Consider the following 22,545-nt stretch of genomic DNA (forward strand, 5'->3'; position numbering starts at 1 on the left):
GAGGGCTCATGTTTTTCTAGTTCTAAATATTGCAAAGCAATGTTGTTTCTTTCTTATGTGTAATTTCCAAAATTATGCTTTAACACACAATCATGCAGTACACCCCAACCTGCCATGCTCCAATCCGCCACATTCTAATCCATCCCAAATCAACCTACCTCACCCACACCAATCCAGCTCAGATCAATCCAATTCACCCCACACCAGTCCAAACCACTCACCCCCAATTCACCTATCTCCAATTCTCCAAACTACCCCAATCAAAACTGTTCAATCTGCCCCAACCCAATTAGCCCCACTCCAATAAAAAGAATCTGTACCACTCCAATCCAGAACAATCTGCGACACTCCGATCCAAAACAACTGGCCCAATTCCAAACCAAATAAATTGACCCCACTCCATTAAAAACAATCTGTCCACTCAAGTCCATCTCACTCCAATCAGTCCCACTTTAATCCGTCTCACTCCAATCAGTCCCACTTTAATCCGTCTCACTCCAATTCAAAACAATTTGCCTAACTCCAACCTAAAACAATCTGCCCTACTCCAATCGGCCCCACTCCAATCCAAACCAGTCGGCCCCACTCCAATCCAAACCAGTCGGCCCCACTCCAATCTACCCGACTCCAATCCAAAATAATCTGCCTCACTCAATCAAAAATAATCTGCCCCATTCAATCCAAAATAATCTTCCCCATTCAATCCAAAATAATCTGCCCCATTCTAATCAAACACAATGTGCATCACTCCAATCTAAAACAATGTGCCCCACTCCAATGTACCTACTACAATCCAATCCAAAACAATCTGCCCAACTCCAAACAGCTCAACTCCAATCTGACCCACCTGAATCTAATACACCCCGCCCCATTCTAATCCACTCAACTCCAATGTGCCCCACTCCAATCTGCCCGCCCCATTCCACACGAATCCACTCCAATCCACCACAATCTGCCCCACCTCAATCGAAAACAATCTTCCCCATTCCAGTCTGCCCCACCCTAAATCGAAACAATCTTCCCCAGTCCAATCTGCCCCACTCCAGTCCAAAGCAATCTGCCCCATTTCAATCTTAAACAATCTGCCCCAAACCCAATCTGCCCATCCCCAATCCACCCCACTCCACTACATCCCAATTCACCCCACTCTAATCCAATCATCCCACCTCACAACAATCCAATACTCTCACGCCACTCTACGGCAATCCATCCCACTCCAGTCTATCACAATCCCCCCCACGCCAATCCAACCCACACCAATCCACATCACAATTCGCCATGCTCCAATTCAACTTGCAACAATCCAATACACTCACACCACTCCACTGCAATCCACCACAATCCACCCGACTCCAATCCAATCCTCCCGCACTTCATATCCAACGCACCCCACTCCAATACAATCCACCCTACCGCAATTCAATCCACCCTACTGCAGTCCAATTCACTCTACTGAAGTCCAATCAAACCCATCCCAGTCCAGTCCAATCCACCCCACTACATCCCAAATGACCCCACTCCAATCCAATCCACCCCACTCCAAACCACTCCACCTCACAACAAACCAATACATTCACCCTGCTCCACTGCAAGCTACCCCACTCCAATCCAATACTCCACAACCCACCCCACTCCAATGCACCCAACTCCAGCCCAACCCATTCCATCCCACACCAATCCACCCTTCTCCAGTCCAATCCACCCCATTCAGTCAATCCACCCCATTCCAGTCCACTCCAATCCACCCAAATACATTCCAACCAAATCCGCTCCAATCCAATCCACCCACTCCAATCCATCCACCTCACTCCAATCCATCCCTCTTCAACCCAAATCACCTTAATACACCCCATTCCAGTCCAATTCAGTCCACCCCACTCCAATCCACCCCACATCAAACTACCTTACTCCAACCCACTCCACTCCAATCCAATCCACCCCACACCAATCCATTTCACACCACTCCAATCCAACCCATTCCAAAACGTCCACCTCACTCCAAAATGCCCATACCACTCCAATCCAAAACCCCCCCACCAATTCAATCCATCTCACACCAGTCCAATTCACCCCATTCAAATCCACCCCATTCCACTCAGGTCCAATCCATCTCACTCCAATCCAGTCCACCCCACGCTCCAATCCAGTCCACCCCACGCTCCAATCCAGTCCAGTCCAGTCCAGTCCAATTCACTTACCCCACTCAAATCCAATCCACTCCTCTCCAGGTCAATCCATCCTATCTAATCCACCCCGCTCAATCCAATTTGCCCTGCCACACTCCAATCCACCCCAATCCACACCACTCCAATGCAATTAATCCCAATCAAACCCACACCAATCCAATCCTTCGTACCACACTCCAGTCCACAGCACCCCAATCCACCCCACTCCATCTCAATTCAATCTACCCCATCCCATTTCAATCCAGCAATCCAATCTACCCCACTCCACTCTACTCCAAACCACCTCACTCTATCCCAATCCACCCCACTTCAATCCAATTCACCTGACTTGAGTCCAACCCACCCCCACCAGTCCAAACCACACCACGTGTCCAATCCACCCCACTCTAGTCAAATAAATCTAATCCAACCCACTCAAATCCAATAAATCCAATCCACTGCACTCCAGTTCAATTGAATCCACCATACTCCACCCCACTCAAATCCAATCCACTCCACCCCAGCCTTATCACTCCAATTCAATCTTCCCCACTCCAATCCAATCCCCTCACCCCATTTTAATCCACCTTACTCCAATCCACCCCATTCTACCCCAATCCAACCCACTCTTTTCCAATCCAATCCAGCCCAGTACCTCAATGGACTCTAACCCACTCCATCCTATTTCACCCCACTCCACAACACTGCACTCTATGACATTCTGCCACTCAACCACTGAACTCTACTCCCCTCTACTCAATTGTATGACACTCTACTCCCCCACTCCACGACACTTCACTAACTTTTAGCCATGCTGAGCAGTACCCACACTGGTGCACAACACGGCAAAAAAACACCATGCCAATGCCAATAAGTCTTGTATAGATGAGAACTATTAACGTTGCCAATGCTCGTTTTTAAAGTCTAATCACTTGATTTGAATACTAAAGACTCTCTTGGTGAGCCTGCTATATATTAAACAAAAATCTGCAGGTCCTTTTTCTTTGGGGGTCCGATAGCATTACCACAGGACAAACATGAAGCTGCAAACAAGTTTTAAAACATACCTGTTATAAGGTGAATAAATGTGACGTGCTCTTTATTACAACCCATGTTAACATGAAGGCTTGTTTTCTGCAGAGTGGGATACTGTCCATGTTTTTACAGTGACCCACTGCGGCCTGCAGTAGAGGGCAGCCTGACTTTCCCATCAGCACCTGGTTCACGTCCCTTTAAAACAAAGTAGTAAAAAAAAAAAAAAACTTCCGCATCACAAGAATACTTTTTTAGGCACTGAAGCAGGTGCTACCAAAGAGGGCTCTTAGCTGAAGGGGGTACAGAGAATAATAGACCTTTCTCTCACTGGTGGGAAAGGCAGTACAGAGAACACAGGAGCACACTAAAGTGGTCTCTGTGTATGAGCAAATCAGACACTGATGCGAAAGGCATTAGCACTGCTGCAGCACTGGTTGTGCTTGTTCTCAATGTGCGCAAAGCTTGTATAACAGCTGCTCATAATGTATTTATTCTGTGCGAGGTGTACGTACATCTTCTTGTGTGTTCTGGTGTACACTGTGTTTAGCGGGGAACTCTTACTGTGCTTTGTTTATGCTGTGTGTCAAGAATCGTTGGGAAGCCTGTGCTGGCAATAGGTACACTGGACCTGTTTTGTGTGGTTGGTGACACTTTTTAAGACGTTTTCACTATGCAAATGCCAAAGGAATTAGCTTTATCATCACTTTCTTTTTGTTGGCAGTGGGAGAAAAGAGGGTTGCACAGCTGTACGTATGCATGCATGTAAAATATGCATAGTGCAAACCTAGCCTAAAGGCAGTGCAGCGCTGTACAGCATCAAAGGTAAGGATCCCCTCCTGAGTGACAGGAGGGTAAGCTGGATTCTGAGCGCACAGGCAAACTTAATTTTAATTCATTGCGATGTAGTGTTCTTTAAAGCAGTGTATATTCAGCTCATTCATAAATTGCTGCAGGGTGGGGGAAGGCTTGATTGATACAGGGATGGCTTTTCAGATCCTGGGTGCATAAATGGAGAAGGACTCTTGTCCTGTTTTTAGGGTCGCCTGCCCAAAGCGTTCTGTCTCTGGTGTAATCTCTGTGGGCTTTTAACCACGCTTATCAGTTTCGTTGGTTCGTGGGCTTGCCTTTTAAAATTTGCTTGATTTCATTAGTGAAAGGCATGCATACGTCATGCCTTTTGCGGTATTTAGCCCGCCTCGAGTGCACTGGCCAACTACTGAAAACATACGAGGCTCCATGATATCCGTATGGTTTCTGGACTACTTTTTCTCTTTATTTCATAGGCAGCGCGATCTGGCTGGGCAGTAGTCGAGCGCTTTGCATGACATCGACTCTGTTACATGGATAATTGGACTTTTGCCGATACGTTTCACTGCAAACAAACTTCTCTTTACCTTTGTGTGTCTGCTTCGTGCTCATGGCGGCCGTCAGCTCGCTTATGTGAAACTGTTTTACTTTTTAATTTTCAGTTTATGTGGCAAGAAAAGTCCGGTTAGGAGTCTACAACGCTAATAGCTCTGACTCGAGCAAATGCAAGGCCAATTGCATTGCAAATGCTTGTTTCCTTTGTGTGCTTCTTTGCTTCCTGTCGGATTGTGTCCAGGCTGCGATGCATGCTGAGAGCCAGACAGATGAAATGCTGGTAATGACGGTTTGTAGATGATGCTACTAGATTTAAACGTGGTGTCAGATTGCAAGAGGAACCGTGAGGCTAGATCATGGAGATATGCTGTAGTTCTTCTTCAGGCCCTTAATGAGGCATTATTTAGGATGCAGGGAGCCCTTGTGGGTGACAATATGGAGTCTGTTAGACACAGGATCGGTCCTTTTTAATGGGAAGAATGGTTTATTTTTCTTCAGTTAAGAAAATTATCAGACACTCTTGGCTTTCTAAACAATGTGTTTTGTGAGGGTGAGTATTCGTGGTGAGACAGAGTGAGTTGGCATTGGTAAAAGTTGGGAGACTGAATCCATCCAGGTTCATGTAGCTGAGCTAGGTTTGGACTAAATAAATGTTGCTTGTTTTTCTTGAAGAGTAGTAGGAATTCTTTCTTGGTGAGGAAAGCCTTTAACAATGTCTCCATAAAAGGACACTATCCCACGCAGTGGGGCTTATTGCATAAGTGTCTTACAATAACCATGGACCAAAAGATTGGACGCAGGTTGCAATGATTGCTTCTCTAGATCAGAACCTTCCCAATCTTTCAAATATTGCAAATCTACTCCTATGATTTTTGTATCTAAAACGAAGTACCTCATACTTCTGAATTCAGTTACACTGAGCAAAGTTCTAATTTAAAAAAAAACTGAAAAACTGGTGGACTTTCACACACTGAGGCAACCTCATCCTAACAACAACTGAAATCACAATATGTTCTATCACAATTGGGCCCATAAACTCGGGTTGCAGTTTAGAACATTTTTTTTCAAATGCTATTTTTTTTGCAAGTAACCACACCTTTCACCTACAACATATGGAGGTGCAGGGCTTTCTTTTGATTAGCATAACATGTATAATACTCTATAGCTTTTCCCAAAGTTTTTTGTGTAGACTTCGGACAGTCAGTTAACTCAGTGACACGTTCTTGCACCGAAGGATCTGAGTTAAATACAGGCTGATAGAGATGAGATATACTAGGATAACGACCATACATTTATAAGAGTTGTCCCCTGAGCTCTCCTTGACTGGAAGACACCTAGCACAAGATGATGCCATCTACATGTTTGTATATCCTACAGAGCGGCATCTCCATTCCCAATTCCTGACAGGTTGTTCTTATAGCTTCCCATCTAGAACCATGAGGAATCTCCAGTTGTAGCACCGTGATCTAATTTCTGATCGCTGAAAATTTACTTTACATATATTTAGATTCAAAAACACCATATCTATTAAAATTCTTCATTTTTAGCTGGTATTTCATCTTGCTCTACTTTGACATTTCTTAACAAAATCTTAAAGTAGATCCACTTAAATTGTAAACAGAGGGGTTATGAACGTAGGCTATTTTTATCCCCTCTTACAGCTACTTTACCAGCTGCCATCACTATTTTTAAAATACGTAGGTGCTAACATGTTCAAAGACAACACTACTGAAAGACTGCAAAAGAAGCAGACAAACACGGATGTTTTGTGAAACAACGTCAACACTATCAACTTAAGGAATAATGAACATAAAGAGGAGACAACATGGAGTTAAGAACTCTAGACGCAGGGTTGGCACTTGAGAGTTTGTGGAGTCTAACAACAGGGTTCTTACCCCCGGGACACATCTCTCTGCTCTGTCATTTTGTGAAAAAACATAACATTGTTGTAAACGTTTCCCATACATATGATAATCTACCATAATTACTTGCATTTCCATCCTTGAAAAGGCATCCTTTTCTACAGACGGCATGAAAAGCTCTGATACACAAGTGACTGACAATGTTCCCTTAGCACAAAGGAATCCGGTGTTATGTCTTGTTCGGACTCGGCTGTGCACGCAAAAAGATACACACAGGTGATTCGATTTCTCCCGTCAGGAAATGGAACATAGTTAACTTTCTCATGCATCAATTAACAAGAACGTTGCGAAGATAACACCCCAAAGAGGGCTGGTGTTGCGAGGTTAGTTCTAGATTTAGAAAATGCACGAGATTACACATGCACAGTAACCACTCTAATATTTACAAATTAATGGTCCTTTGCACCTTTGAACCCTAACAAGGTAATCAGTGCAATAGTTATGATAAACCGAGATTAAAGATCGACAATAAATGCAGTCTGAAAAGCTTATGCCATCTGATCATAGTTCACAATGATAATAAGGTTTTCTTGGATACTTTGATTGTTATTAAATAGTTTTACTTTGTTCTTAAATGTTACTTGACATTAATTGAAAAAATATTACTGCTGTTTGGAATTCTTAATGTTTCTACTCTCCATGGGGGCTTCTTGAGGTATTTCTTTTCAGGGTCGAGCCCTTGACAGCATGTGCTAGCGCATGCGTCTTTCGTGCGAGACACTTATGTTAACAAAAAACGGTCTTGAGCCTGCCCGTAGCTCACTATTTGTTAGCGTGCCTGGCACTCTTCTTTACAACCTGCATTATTTCCCAATGGGACGAATCTTAACCCTTGTGAAACTCATCAGGTAATGGCTAGACAGCACATGCTCTGTCAATTCGAGACCATTGCAATCTTACAGCGGGCTTAGAACCCGCCCGTTGCTTACCACTTGTTGGCTTGCATGGCACTCGCCTTTACAGCCTTGTAATTACTCACTGCAGGCCGAGCATCATTTCCGTTCCTCTCTGTGGTGCAGAGACCAAGTGCTGATTGAGTCAATGTAGTCAGTGCCAGTCTGCTGCTCCAGATGTGACTGAGGTACTATTTTGTCTTTTTTGTTTTTTAACTTCTAGTGCCCTGCAAACAGAAGGCGTGTGACTGGCAAAAACATTCCCAACAGGACAAACAAAATTGAGCAGGTTTATTTCCTACAGTTAATTTTCTTTTATTTTGCCAAGTCTTCTTTTGTCACTCTGCACTCATGTTTTTTTTTTTTCTTGTGGGCACTGTTCTCAAATGATGACGATTATCTTGTTATAAATACTGCAGAGTGACATTATTTCTTTGTTATGTGCAATTTCTGAAACTGTTTGAACACATAATTGTGCAGTACACCCAAATCCAACCAGTAACAGTCTGCCCCACTCCAATCCAAAACAGTCTGCCCCACTCCAATCCAAAACAGTCTGCCCCACTCCAATCCAAAACAGTCTGCCCCACTCCAATCCAAAACAGTCTGCCCCACTCCAATCCAAAACAGTCTGCCCCACTCCAATCCAAAACAGTCTGCCCCACTCCAATCCAAAACAGTCTGCCCCACTCCAATCCAAAACAGTCTGCCCCACTCCAATCCAAAACAGTCTGCCCCACTCCAATCCAAAACAGTCTGCCCCACTCCAATCCAAAACAGTCTGCCCCACTCCAATCCAAAACAGTCTGCCCCACTCCAATCCAAAACAGTCTGCCCCACTCCAATCCAAAACAGTCTGCCCCACTCCAATCCAAAACAGTCTGCCCCACTCCAATCCAAAACAGTCTGCCCCACTCCAATCCAAAACAGTCTGCCCCACACTCCAATCCAAAACAATCTGTCCCACACTCCAATCCAAAACAATCTGTCCCACACTCCAATCCAAAACAATCTGTCCCACACTCCAATCCAAAACAATCTGTCCCACACTCCAATCCAAAACAATCTGTCCCACACTCCAATCCAAAACAATCTGTCCCACACTCCAATCCAAAAAAACTGCCCTGCTCCAATCCAAATAAAACTGCCCTGCTCCAATCCAAATAAAACTGCCCTGCTCCAATCCAAATAAAACTGCCCTGCTCCAATCCAAAATAATCTGCCCAGATCCAATCCAAAACAATTCACCCCACTATAATCTGCCCGCTAAAATCCAAAACAATCCACTTCAATTCACTCCACTTCAATCCACCCCACCAAGCCAATCCCTCAGATCCTTTCCACCCACTCCAATCCAGTGAAACCCAATCCACCCCAATCCAGTCCATTCCACCCACCCCCGTCCATCCAACACACTTTAATCCATCTCACTCCAGTCCATCTTAATTCATAGCACTCCAAGACACCTTAACCCACACCACCTCAGTCCAATCCACCATAATCCACCCCACTCCAGTCCACCCCACTCAAACACTCCCAACCCACCCCAATCCAATCCACCACACTCTAACAATTCCAACCCACTCTAAAAACTCCAATGTGCTCTAATCCATACCACCACACCACACACCACCCCACCCAAACCAAACCAGTCCACCCTATCCCAATCCAATCCACACCAACCCTATCACCCTCAATCCACCCCACTGAATCCAATCCACCTCACTCCAATCCAATCCACTCCACTGCAGTCCAATCCTCTCTAATACACCTTACTCCACACCAATACGTTCAAACCCACTCCCTTCAGGCTAGAACCAGGACTTGATAAACTAAGTAAATGGAAAACCTGGTCTGGTATGGGAGTAAGGTGGAATGAGGAACCTAAGGACATAGAGGTTATTAATTGTTCTGTTTTGATGAATCAGTCACAGTCCTATACTTTGTTGGTGGCTAAAGAACTTGGGAGGATAATCACAGCTTTGAAACTATGGAGAAGGCAAATATGTAGTAAGTATTTTCGCTTGTCCAATGCGACCTCTTTCTAAGGACCTTCACAAGTGAGGTTATGGTCTGGTAGAGTTGGAACCGCCTTTCTAATACTAAAATTCTTCAGCTGCATGGAAATATCGTTCACTTCAATAAAACTCAAGACCCCAAATCAGCGATCATACTCCACATTTATTCAGCCCACACCAATTGTAACAACTTTTACAAAAGTAGGCAACGTCACAACCAGTGGATGATATGTGACCTATGCAGAGAACTATATCCATAAGGGGGCAGCACAATAACCGATGAGCTACTAAACGGCCTGAACATTTGTTGGTCACCCTCAGCATTATTTTTCATTCTCCTCTTCATTGTTGCAGGCACCCACTCTTGATGCTCAGGATACTGCGAAGGTCAAAACTGAAAGGGGGCCCAGCAGCAAGGACTCACGACAGATTCCGCTCATTTCAAATCGGTGATTACCATGGATTTAAAGAGGAGAATTCTGTGGGAAGTTTGTTGAATTGCTTTCTGTCTTTTCTGAAAAAAAATCTACTTATATTGCTGATACTATGACAGGAGGGGCGGGGTGGCAGCAGGTTCTTATCCTACGGCTTAAACCCAAGAGGGTCTCATTGTGGTGGGTAGCAGGGCTTGCTCGCAAGCCCCTTCGTGCCAGAGAAGAGTAACTGTGCGACTACTAGCATTTTGATGCAGGTTTGTCCTTAAAGTGCCATTCCTGCCATCGTCCCCACTACTAGGAATCACATTTCATTTTGTAGGTCTTCGTTTCACAAACCGCCTGCGCCACCTCACTCATTGCCACCACCCTACGTCTACCCATGACGCCCCGGCGTGACTTCCCAGATCCCAGTTCCTACAATATGTGCTTTGCTCTTAAACCACTATATATACTACAAAAAGAATGAGTAGCTTCGTCAAGAATCACATGCGTGGGACTGAGGCCACAAAGTTTAGTTTCATTTACTTGTATTGCCAAAACAGCTACAGGGCGGTTTGCTGAGAAAGGTTGCTCTCCTTTCAGCAAATAGTAAAGCTCTCTCCTTCCAGCGCATGTTAAGGCTCATGCCCTCAAAAAGGGGCAGACGGGTTCTGTACACCAAGTCTACCATCAGTCAGAAATGAACATGAGTAGAAAGTCTGAAAAACGCCGGCGCTTATCACCTCGTTGGTCACTGAATTCAAAGTGTATACACTGCTCATGCCACACTGGGGCGCAGCGAGGATACCTGGAGCTCTGCTAGCAGCAAGGGAAATGGCCGCTTTGACTGCTGCTGGGGCTCGCGCCACTGCTCTGCTGCACCATCGTTAGTTGCACCCCTAACACTACCCAAGTCTTTAACAGTCCTCTCGAAAGCAGAAGACCCTTCACTGTCATCTATCGTTAACTTGTGCCTGAATAAGCGACCCCGACAGTACTGGTGCTGAGAGGGCCCCATCCCTTCCGATTCACAAAGGCTCATTCTTTTCGCGCGCATGAAGTTACGACGCAGACACAATAAAGACACCTTTACACGACTTGATATAAACTTGGCACTTCTTCCTCCCTACACATTTAGACCATTGAGTATTCTTGGCAAAGGTACCAAGGAGTTCACCTTGGGTGAAAACCGCAAGACATGACTCAAACACCTGCCAAAGGGAGTTTACGAAACTCCGCTCTCGTACTATGAACGGTTACCAACTCGATGTAAACTCAGCTAGCAGCAGGAACACACTCCTTGCCCATGTTTGCCTTTCCCATACAGTTAGGGCCGGCCACATCACGTACTTGTACTCTTCAATGGAGCGCTACATTTGTAGAAGTGCGGCTGTTTTTCTCAGTAGCCTGCAGCTGGGGTTGCTAAATTTCGTGGTAGCTAAATGCAAAAGCTGTTTAATCTTTATTTCACCTAATGCTTCTTTTACCTGTCACTAGACACTCCGTGTCCATCTATCTCAGTATTGCAGGTTCTTTTTAATCTATACTTTCCACCCTTGTCTTTGTTTTCTCTTTAATTTCTCCTTTTCTGTTTCTCGCGTTCTCTTGTTTTGGATCAAAATCAGATGATGGAAACAAGGGTCGTTCCCTAAAAATGAGCACGTGGGCCACACCCACAACCAATAGTTCATATTAAGCTCTATCTGCAGCACTAGTTGAAATTAGGCACTGCTAGTTTCTTTTTATGATCTGGCTTGACAATGCAGATAATTTTGTGAGAATCACCAGGTGAGGGGATTTGGCTGCACCCATATATACTCCTCGGAGCCAGGAGTACATGTTTTGACTGGGCAGAGATTGTGTGGTCCATATAAAAGCGCTTGCCCTCAACACAGCTGTGACCATTTTGTTTATTTATCCAGCTGCCTGGGGTTAAACTTTCAGGGGCACACACAACACTGTAATGTGTTAAATTTTCTTAGATAAATATATCAATTTTAGTCTGACAGCAGCACAGACGGGAGAAGGGCAGTCATTAGCCTACATGTATTTTTAGGTCTGGCTTGACAGTGAACTGTCACCTGACATTTTAACTTACACTAATATTATTCGACAGTTCTTTGCTTTCACACAATTACATATCCACTCCCATGCTATTTGTATCGCTTCACATTACCACACAACATTCTTTTACAGCCAGACCAATAGGCATTGTCAATGCTGGTCTTTATTACAAAGCCCCCTCGTGACCGCAAACTGCCAGCTAAGTGAGCACAGAGCTCAGCAGCAAAAATCTGGTTTCACATCAGATCACTAAAGATGTACTGCAGCCTTCACTTACCGGTCCGCTGCCTGCAGTAAGATTCTGGAGGGCGCCCAGTGATGCTTCCTGGGTATAGGTCCGGCTGCTTTTGGCTATCAAGGACAGGTACATTCGCATGACAATGGAGTGCCACAGCCATTCCACCCCTTTAGGGTTGCTCTTTTCTTCTGGTAAAGGAGTATCCGTCTCCGTCTGCCAAAAGTGCAAGCACAATAGCCACTCAGAAACTTAATTTTACATACACAAGTACATCAGATTTGTAACTATAGGTAAGGTACAACATTGGGAATTATGCTCAATACAGCTATGCAACAGGTAAGATATAAGTAGTGTATGAAATGAAGGCATCACATCTGCAGCACCACACTCACAAGCTAAACACTTCACAGTTTCACAGCTTCTAGTTAAAAGAGCAGATATACATAAGGGTCGCTCATGAGAGTTGGGAATTAGGAATACAGAGAATTAAGGTCCACAATATAGTCAGATAACTGATATGGCCTGTCAAAGTGCTCGGTGAATATACTTTGGAAGGCCCCAATGATTTGTTGAAGATGCACTTTAGATTTTGTGACATCCAAATCCCTGCTGTTATCACTAGTAAAAGTAATGCAAGATCTGCTGGTAACCAGAAAGAAAGCTCAGCGGGGTGAGCACTCTCAGCACAAATCTGTGTGCAACCTGTAGGTCAAAGATTAGAATTGCAGCAAGTCAACCGTTGGAGGCTGATAACATGAGCACCATTGAGTTCTATAATAAGGAAATGGTCGACTTTGTGATATAGAGGATACGACTGTTTCTTATGTTCAATAATACTTTATTGGTACACGGAATGTAGGACAACAGAATACTTGCTCTACCTCCCTTAAGTCTGGTCTTTTTACAGATATTTTACAATAGTTGCTCACAGAACAAGCCAGTTTTGAAAAAATACCTATAGGATTACATATTTTACAAAGCATGCAATATCTGTTTTATTTGCAAAATACTGCCTCAGTGACAAGGCCAACACAATACAGAATGGACATAGTACTAATTACCTCTTTAATCTTTCCGCTTCGCCCTCCAAAGCAGCCCAGGTTGGTACTGCTCTCTGGGATGTTCCTACGCTGCACATAGATGTTCTCGGTATAGGAAGTAGGGAGCTCGGTCTCGAGCTGGTAAGAGAGGTTATGCAGGATACATATGCAGTTCTCTGTAGACTGGAGACAACACAAGTGCATGTCACAAAAGCGAGAAGACCAAATCTTACCTCAGGGTTCACCCCCGACCTATAATGCATTAATGTCTGCGGTCCAAATATTAGCAATAACAACTGGAAACAAATGTATTCCTAAAACCTCAGGAAAATGAAATTTAGTTTATTAGTTAATGAAAACCACGCATATAAAAACATACAATCAACCAAATTACCATACCCATATCTATAAAATATAAAAACATGATACAAGTGCTAACGCGTCCCTTCCTAGATAATTTTACTTAGTCTGGGACTCGTTTTAGGCCAATGAATCTTTTGACCCTGATTGAAGACACCTAAGAACGAGACAATTAATCAGCATGTCAACCAATAGATCGATAACATCATCAATATTCACCATAACAAATAGATTCAATCTGGATAATGGCATTTATGGAAGCGAAACATACCATGACCTTTCAGTCATAAATAACCCAAACAAGATTTATAAGAGTTAAGATATTTATTCCCTATTAGTTACAATCTACTAGCAAGTTTATTAGTCTCAAAACCATAAAACACATCAACACCGTTATAATATGGAAACTCAAATAAGATTTCATCAAAGCAAAGATCATGAACACTAGAACAAAGCACAACGTCAACATGGGTTAACTTTAGCAGAGTATCATTAGTGCATTATTCAACAAAGCATTGATTCAGTCATTTGTCTAATTGCGTCCGTTCAGTGAACTCCTTAATTAACCTCGAATTAGCATTAGCATGATGGGCTTCATGCAAAACAATTTAGCAACACAAATTTAGAAAACATCTATCTATGGTCTCTGTCAAAGAAGCAGTTGGTACCTAGAAAGGAAAGGCAAACAGACAATTACAATTTATTGATCATATAGTTACCCTCCGTAATGGGTCAGCATACAGAGTCAGTCTTCGTCCTCAAGACATCAGTTGATTCACCATCAGCCAGGAAACACAGCAAAGTTCAGCACGATCGGGCAATAAGGAATACCTCCCTCATAAGGAGGAAATGTATAGAACGGGCAAGGCAAGGGTAAGGATGGTTTGAAGAGTCAAACAGCAAAGTCTTTAAGCAGAGTAACAAAGTGGCTGGGTAATAGCAAAAAGGCACTTAATGGCTGATTTCTCCTTGTGTCCAAGGGTTATATAATTCTCGTCGTACAGTCCCCTAATTTCCATTTGGGCAAGTTTTGGTGCATCATTTTCTCCAAACAATGGTCAAGTAATCACCTCATTAAGATTGTCACTTTAGAACAGTTCTCACGTAGTTTATTGGCTCCTGTAATTGACGTCCCAAACGGGTAGAATATCAGGTACAAGTTTTTACTCTCCCAGACTCAGTCAGTAGTTCCATTGTCTTTACCAGTTCAGGCGACCTTGTACCTGTTGCAAGTTTACACTGTTTCAGCAAGAATGTCTCTTTGAGCAAGTCGAGTCTCATGAGAAAGAATTTACTACGGTTACACACATCTTCTCTAGCTTCTGGAAAAGTACGGCTACATGTCCTTCAGCACGTCAGCACATTGCATGTTAGAAAAACACATTTAATACGAAACCGGGCAGCTAGTCCCCGACTCATGCTAACTAAGGCCTAGTAATTAATTTAGCAAAATCTTAACAGATAGTCCTTAATGCTAATACAGAATCGTACATTAGTGCATTAATAATTCATTATTAATTAATTTCATTAGTCATCGTATACATTGGTGGCCACTCCCCGTGGGCACATTTCAAACGCATGTTTAGTAAAACACAGCAATACAATTTCTATGCGGCATCATTAGACATTCATTTGCAAACATTTCATATTAATTTTGGTTATAAAAGCAACACTCCAACAATCCCTCCTCTGATGATACTTGTCATCACACAAATCTATTATTCCTTGACAATCTTTCACTTTTTCAGTTCTCTCATTTCGATTTCTTCTTTTTGCTTCGCCTTTCATATTTTGCCCTGAACATTTTCTCCCTTTTTCTATCTTCTCTTTTCTCTTTATGTCTTGCCCATCTGGTTTTAACCCTTTTACTACATTTACTTAATAGCCATGGTCCAAATAAGCAACCCAAAACAATTACTATTCCCTGTATTAGTTTTCCCAAAAACCCATGCCAAAGACCACTAAACCAACTTCCCACACGCGCAAATCCTTCTCCAACCCTTTCCCAGACTCCTGGTTCTTTCAGTTCCTTCGAATCTGCACTATCTCTTGTTAGGTTAGTAAGCATACTTCTAATCTCATTACTATTATCCGGTATGTAGGCACAACAGTGTCGCTCATTAAGCATCTTACAGACTCCGCCACTTTTCGCTAAAAGAATGTCTAAAGCAAGCCTGTTTTGAAGAGCCATAGCCCTCTCCGTAGCAAGTTAACTATCCATCAGTATAGCCCCTGTGAAGTTTGTCAGCATGTTATCCACAATAGTAGACAACTTTCGAATCTTTATGGAATTCAAAACAACTCCCACTAAAGGAATTATTGCTCCAAGTATGTCTACTACTACACCAGCAGCAGTTTCTCTCTTTTGTCTAGCACGAAGTAATTCTGTCACTTTCGGAAACTTCTTTAAATCGTCCAGTTGATAGATCTTTGGAAAGACTATTCCCAAATAACATGTCCCATACCATCCCTTTGGAAGACGGAAATAAGCACTAAGTCCACAAATATAATAGACCCCTGGGATCGCTTGATCCATTCCATTTAGCATAAAAGTCCACTTATTCTGAAACAAAAACACATGCTTACACTCAATCGTTCCCACAAACACATTATCATAATATTACTTTGTTCGCGTAATGCAAAGCCTACCTACATGTTTTGCAACTAAAGCTAGCTTCCCTTGTTCCCTAACCCCATTATTACTATTACTAAGGAATGATCGTTGCTGCAAGTCCTTTTCTAATTTCCTCTTTAAAACACTCCTTCTATCTTCAGCGTGATCTAGAAAACTATTTTCGACAGAAGTAAGCAAGCATGTCAAATTATTGCGGTGCGCATACGAAGTACTAATTGTCATTCTAGACTCGAAAAATCCCTTAATCAGCTTTATAGCATAATACTTAGCTACACTATTCAAATCTTCTATGATAGGCACATAAGAGAACACTAAATCATAGTTCGAATAAAAATATTGCACTTCCTCTTGATTATAGAACCGTGTTAGTAGCAGACTACAACTAATCCCGTATGTTAATGGCAAGCTGTGATATGTAACTCCCTCTTGGACTGAAAGAGGAATTTGTGTACACACATAACAAGCCTTCGCGTCCATAGTGTCAACATACTCACTCAGCAAGCGATAGAAAACATTAGTAGACAGCTCCCCCTTTGTATTAGTTTCACCATGAAAATATTTTGTATCCTGCTCAAACCTATCCCACGGTGTTAGTGTAGTAGTCTCAGAAACCGTAGCATTGTTAGCTTCACTCTCATCCACCAAACGCATCTCCACAAATATAACTAACGAATATCACACATACGACACCCAAAGCAATACCCAAATATTTTCCATGCTTATTCCCCTCCACGTCATCTCCTGATCTGGGCATGATCTGTAAAGAATCAGAAAATAAAGTACTAAAAGTAAAGAACTAAATTGAGGAAGGTTAATAGCTTTCACTCTGTAAAGCTAAGCAAAGTCTCTCTTCAGCAAGTATTTACAGCTTTCTCATTCACTCCAGGGTCTTTGTCAAATCAGATTGGCAAATTGTCATAACCAGTTTTCAAAGGTCTATTCAGGTTAACAATGTCACATCCGGCAATTTTATCAGTCTCTTTTCTCAGGTTTCCCTTTATTCAATTTCAGCTTAACACAGTCTCTTATTTGTTGCCAACTTCAGGCACCATAATATTGACCTGGCACCTCTCCATCAAAACAGAACGCTAAGAACTCTTGTTGCCACTCGGCTTTCATTGCATAAGCCCATTCAGGACTTGCGTACCTCCTGTTTGCATTTCTCTTTCTTTTTAGTTTGCGATCACCCTGCAATTCTCCTTCACTCAGATCTTCTTTCCTTGTGGTATCGATCTCTTCCTCTATTGTTTCGTTAATGACCACTTTCTCCTTTGCAGCTTGTGGCTCTGGCCACATATCTCCTTTAAGTGTCCTTTTACTGCTCGGCTTTTCAGGATGCTGTTCAATGCCCTCCTCTTGTGCTATGGTGTTTTCTCTTGATGAATCTGCAAGTGGCTCAGGAGGAGTCTGAACACTTTGACTGTCTTCCGCCTCAACTCCTTCACCTTCTGGGTCTGTCAGGGGTTCAACTTCAAACACGTATCCGTCTGCTTCTGGGAGAACCTCTCTTTGGGTAGGTCCTCCTGGTGCCTCAGTTGAGATAGGCTCACTGTCACCCTTCCGGACCTTGGTTGCTGTTTGAGTGACCAAGCCGTCCTCAACGGACTCTCCTTCAGTCTCAGTTCCCCTTTGATTACTCTCTGGCCCTGAGGCTTGTTTTTCTGTATCTGTTATTTTCGACAACTCAAGTTCCTCATCAGTTGGACATGTCACCTTCTTTGTGTGACTGGCATGGATCCAGTTTGGAATTCCTGCACATTTCACAGCAGTAGTAGTCATCGTCAGTATCACTTGAAACGGCCCCTTCCAACGTGGCTCCAAACACGACTTCCTCACATGTTTCTTGACAACAACCCAGTCACTGGCTTTCAGATTGTGACCTGGATCATTTATCGGTGGCAGTGTGGTTGCTTCCACCTGGTGAGAGAAAGAGAGGACCACGTCAGCCAGACCCTTGCAGTAGTCCAACACCATATCATCCATGATATTCACAAGAGCATTTGCAGGCACTGCGGGCAATCTCATAGCTCGGCCCATGAGAATTTCATGAGGAGACCACAGTTGGCCAAAATCATGGACAATTCCAAATCCGTATCTGCTGTCGGTATAGATAGTGACTTTCAATTTGTCAGCGGCATGGCATGCCCTAATAAGAGCAAACAATTCAGCCACATGAGCAGAGTATACTCTTTCGAGCCAAGATGCTTCCAGGATACCAGTGATTGTACACACAGCAAATCCGGCTCTCAGTACTCCTACTGAGTCTCTCAGGCATGAACCATCAACAAAGATAATGTAATCATTTTCTTACAACTGAGCATCTTTAATGTCAGGTCTCGGTTTGGTGCACAGTTCTGTTACCTCAAGACAATCATGTTCTACTTCCTCAGCATCATCGCCATCTGTATTTTCATTAGGATGCAAAGTTGCCAGGTTTAACACAGTACAGCGTTTCAACGATACATTAGGTGACCCCAATATAATTGTCTCGTACTTTGCCAGGCGGGCATTTGTCATATGCTGGGTCTTAGTTCGGGTGAGTAGTATTTCGACTGAGTGTGGAACCATTACTGTTAAGGGATGTCCCATCACTATGCCTTCACATTGAGTGAGGCTTTGACCAACTGCTGCAACTGCACGTGGACACCCTGGTAAGGCTGCTGCGACTGGGTCCAAAGTAGCTGAAAAATAGGCTACTGGGCGGTATGCATCTCCATGGACCTGTGTCAGGACAGACAAAGAACAAGCATCACGTTCATGACAAAACAGGACAAAAGGCTTTGTGTAGTCAGGCATACCTAAAGCGGGAGCCCTGCACATACACTCTCTCAGCTCAATGAATGCCCTCATCTCTTTCTCTGACATAGTTAGGGTATCCGGGCCATCCTTAACCTCCTTGACAGTCAACCTCACCAAAGGCTTAGAGATAATTGAGAAGTTGGGAATCCACTGGCGACAGTAGCCCACCATCCCCCAAAACATCCTAACGTCTCTCTTGGATGTCGGGGAACTCATCTGTAATATGGCTGTCACTCTCTCTTTGGATATTCTCCTTGATCCCTTCTCAATCAGGTGCCCTAAGTATTTCACCTCTTTCTGACAGTACTATAGTTTCTTTGGGTACACTTTATGTCCGTTCTTTCCCAAGTGATTTAGTAAGGCAATGGTATCATACCTGCAGTCATCTTTTGTTTTGGACGCAATCAGCAAATCATCAATGTACTGTACTAGGGTGGAATTAAAAGGCAATTCCAATGACTCCAAATCCTTCTTTAATATCTGATTGAAGATAGACGGCGATCCCGAAAACCCTTGAGGAATTCAACACCAACTGTAAACATTGTCCAAGAATTTGAAACTGAAGAGAAATTGGCTATCTTCATGAAGAGGCACCGAAAAGAACGCTTGGGACAGGTCCACGACTGTGAACCACTCTGCGTCACATGGAACCTAGAACATGATCACGGCTGGATTTGGCACTATGGGGCAACATTGTACCACTATCTCGTAAATTTTTCTCAGATCTTGGACAATTCGAACCTTCCCACAAGGCTTTCTCAATCCCATTATTGGTGAATTACATGGGCTGCTCATCACTTCTTTTAGGAACCCTTGCTTCACAAAGTCTGCAATTATCTGCATCACCTGTATAAGGACATCTTGCGCCATGTGGTACTGTGGTACCTGGGGAAACACGGCATTCGGCTTCACATCTACTTTGACTGGTTCTACTCCTTTTATCAGTCCCACTTATTTTCCTGTCAAATCCCACACCTTTTCTGTCACTGTCCCCTGTAACTCGGTTGGCAGATCGGTCACTGTGAACATCGGAAAAAAGCTTATCAAGGGGTACTCCTCATCTGTGGTCTCCGTCTCTGGCTCTGAGATCTGACCATCATCTCCTTCGTCATCACTGTTTGTCTGCATCTCAATTCCCTCATTGGAACAGGTGATCGAACACCTCGTTTTACACAGCAAGTCTCTTCCCAGTAGAGACACGGTACTTGAGTCACAGACTACAAACCTGTGCAATCCCTGAAAAGTACCAATCTAAACTTGGACCGGATCTGTAATTGGATGTGTCAGGAGCTGATTTGCTACTCCTACCACCTTTATAGTACGCCCTGAAAGCGTCAATTTCGGAACCTCTGCACTTCTGACTGTAGAGCGTGGAGCTCCTGTGTCAACCAAGAATGAAACTTTGTGGCCCATCACCTTTCCCTGCACATAAGGTCCTCTCTGATCTACTTCTAGGGATGCTGCAAGCCTGCACTCCTCACTGTCTGAACAATCATCGACCATTCATCGTTTATTCCATTCTCACCACGCAATGGGAACTGTTGTACTGCATTACTTTGACTCATCGTTTGGCCTGTGACCTGTTGAGGAAGCATCACCTGCAGCTGTCCCATCGAAGCTAAAGGCAACTGCATTTGCTGTCTAGGTACCACAGGAATCTGCTGTTGCACTTGCTGCACCTGTACTGGTTGCATACGTGGCATTTGCATCTGTTGCATAGGTTGAAGACCCTGCATTTGAACCATATTATTCTGGAAGTTCGGATTTGGACCCCTCATTCTTGGACCCCTCACATTTTGAAATGTACCGACATCATTGCTTTGTTGAACAACACCATCCTGCACCATCATCAGACATTCCAGCTTCCAGTGTCCCATGCCCCCACATGCATGGCATGGTGACATATTTTTCATTCCTTGCACGTCATTTTGAACCACAACAGTATTCAAGTCCGGACCATGGTTCACAAAACCTCCTTGACCTCTGCCTCTCGTTTGTGCTTGAAACATTCCGTTTCCTTGAGGTTGCTGTTGTACCATTTGCTGTACTCCATTTCCCTGCATCCCTGCCTGAGCTGCCTTAATTTGCATCACCATCACCTTCTCTTTCAACTTCCTTTGCTTCAACTCAATCTCATCACTACAGTATTTTGCGTACTGCAACACCTCATCAATCGGCTTCGCTTGCCAACAGATCAAATGATTCTTAATCATCTGGCTAATCTCAGGTCTCAGCCCTTCAACAAATCTGAACACAAGGTGATTCATGTCTTTTGGTTCTATGACCTCTGTGCCACTGTAATGTTTGAACGCCTTTAACAGCCTTTCATAGTAAGCATGAATCGACTCTTTGCCTTCTTGTGCCGTTCGATCAATTTTCTGCCAATCAATATTCTGCGGCGACACCTTCTGCTTCAAGAACTCAATCACCTTATAGTAGTACTTCATCACCTCAGGAGACGGTGCTCCTGTAGCTCTCTCCCTTGCCGGTTCTGCTGTCGGCCAATCCACACTCCTCTTGCACTCAAGCCACAAATCAGCTGGAACTATAATCTCAAACAGTGTATTCAAGTCTTACCAAAGGCATTTAGCGAGTTTCACAAACCTGTCTGTCTGCTGATACCACTCTATTGGCTTTTCCCTCCACCTGAGGTAGTCGTTTGTGAATGACAAAATGTCACCTCTAGACCATGGTACATGAACCAGAACCCCTCCAGCGGTTTCCCTCATCGGTAACATCTTTATTGTTCCCGTATCCGGCACAGCTTTCGCCTGCTGCAGTCACTTTTCCTCTTATCTCTCTTCTTCGCCCATCTGCCTTCCCACTTTTTTAAAGCTCCCCAAACTTGGGCCCTTTGTAGTATCTCTGAGGTGGGCCCTCATCCCCGTAGATCTCATGTGATCAAAATCTTTAGGTTCGAAGTCTAACCTATAACTCCTCTTTAGATGATTAGTATTGTCTAAGTCTATGCCATATTTGTCTGCTAGGTTTGCTAACCTCTGGTGCACTTTACTCACTTCTTTGGTTATTTTGGGGCACAGATATCTTAGTTCTGCTTCAGTGTATGATTCCAATCTGTTCACTCCCATGCTTCCTTCAACTAGCTCAGCCGCTTCCACCCCCAACCTCACAAAATTCAGGTATTCCTCCCTCTCTGATCGCTCTGCTGTCGCAGGAGCAGTCTGTGGAGTGTTAAGCTTGTATAACCATTCGTTCAGCTGTTGCACAGTTAAACCTTGCAACGAGATATTTCCAGCTTGTACCATCGGAGTTTGCGACGTATTTGCACTCATTACCTGTGGTGTCAGTAGACCCAAACCTGCTTGTCTCATGGTTTCTAGAGGAACCCCAATCGGACTAAAGTCCAACAAGGATCTAGATCTCCCGGCTGTCTGTTCTCCCGGTGTCAGCCCTTGAGAACTCCCTGTGAACCCTCCTCTTACCTCCTGAGTCATTACTCTTTAGTCGCATACACTAGGCTTTGCCTGCGCATACAGCGGTACTGGCGGACCAACGGTAATTGGCAAAAATATAGCAGCTGGTGTCTGTCCATTTCCCAATCCTGGTGGGGCATTAACTCCCATAGCTTGATTCATTA

The 22,545-nt window shown here is 43.7% G+C and overlaps 1 protein-coding gene across 2 annotated transcripts in view; it reads right to left on the reverse strand.

Annotated features, from left to right (window-relative positions):
* Nucleotides 1-22,545, reverse strand: part of PKP2 (plakophilin 2) — a 468,963-nt gene that overhangs the window by 99,379 nt on the left and 347,039 nt on the right. For both annotated transcript variants that reach the window (XM_069228624.1, XM_069228623.1), the window contains exons 8-9: nucleotides 13,175-13,336; nucleotides 12,153-12,326 (exon numbers count right to left, since the gene is read on the reverse strand). In XM_069228624.1, coding sequence (XP_069084725.1) covers nucleotides 12,153-12,326; nucleotides 13,175-13,336 — 336 coding nt within the window. The remainder of the gene's footprint in view (nucleotides 1-12,152; nucleotides 12,327-13,174; nucleotides 13,337-22,545) is intronic.

The sequence above is a fragment of the Pleurodeles waltl genome, chromosome 4_1 (genome assembly GCF_031143425.1).
Source record: "Pleurodeles waltl isolate 20211129_DDA chromosome 4_1, aPleWal1.hap1.20221129, whole genome shotgun sequence".
NCBI lineage: Eukaryota > Metazoa > Chordata > Amphibia > Caudata > Salamandridae > Pleurodeles > Pleurodeles waltl.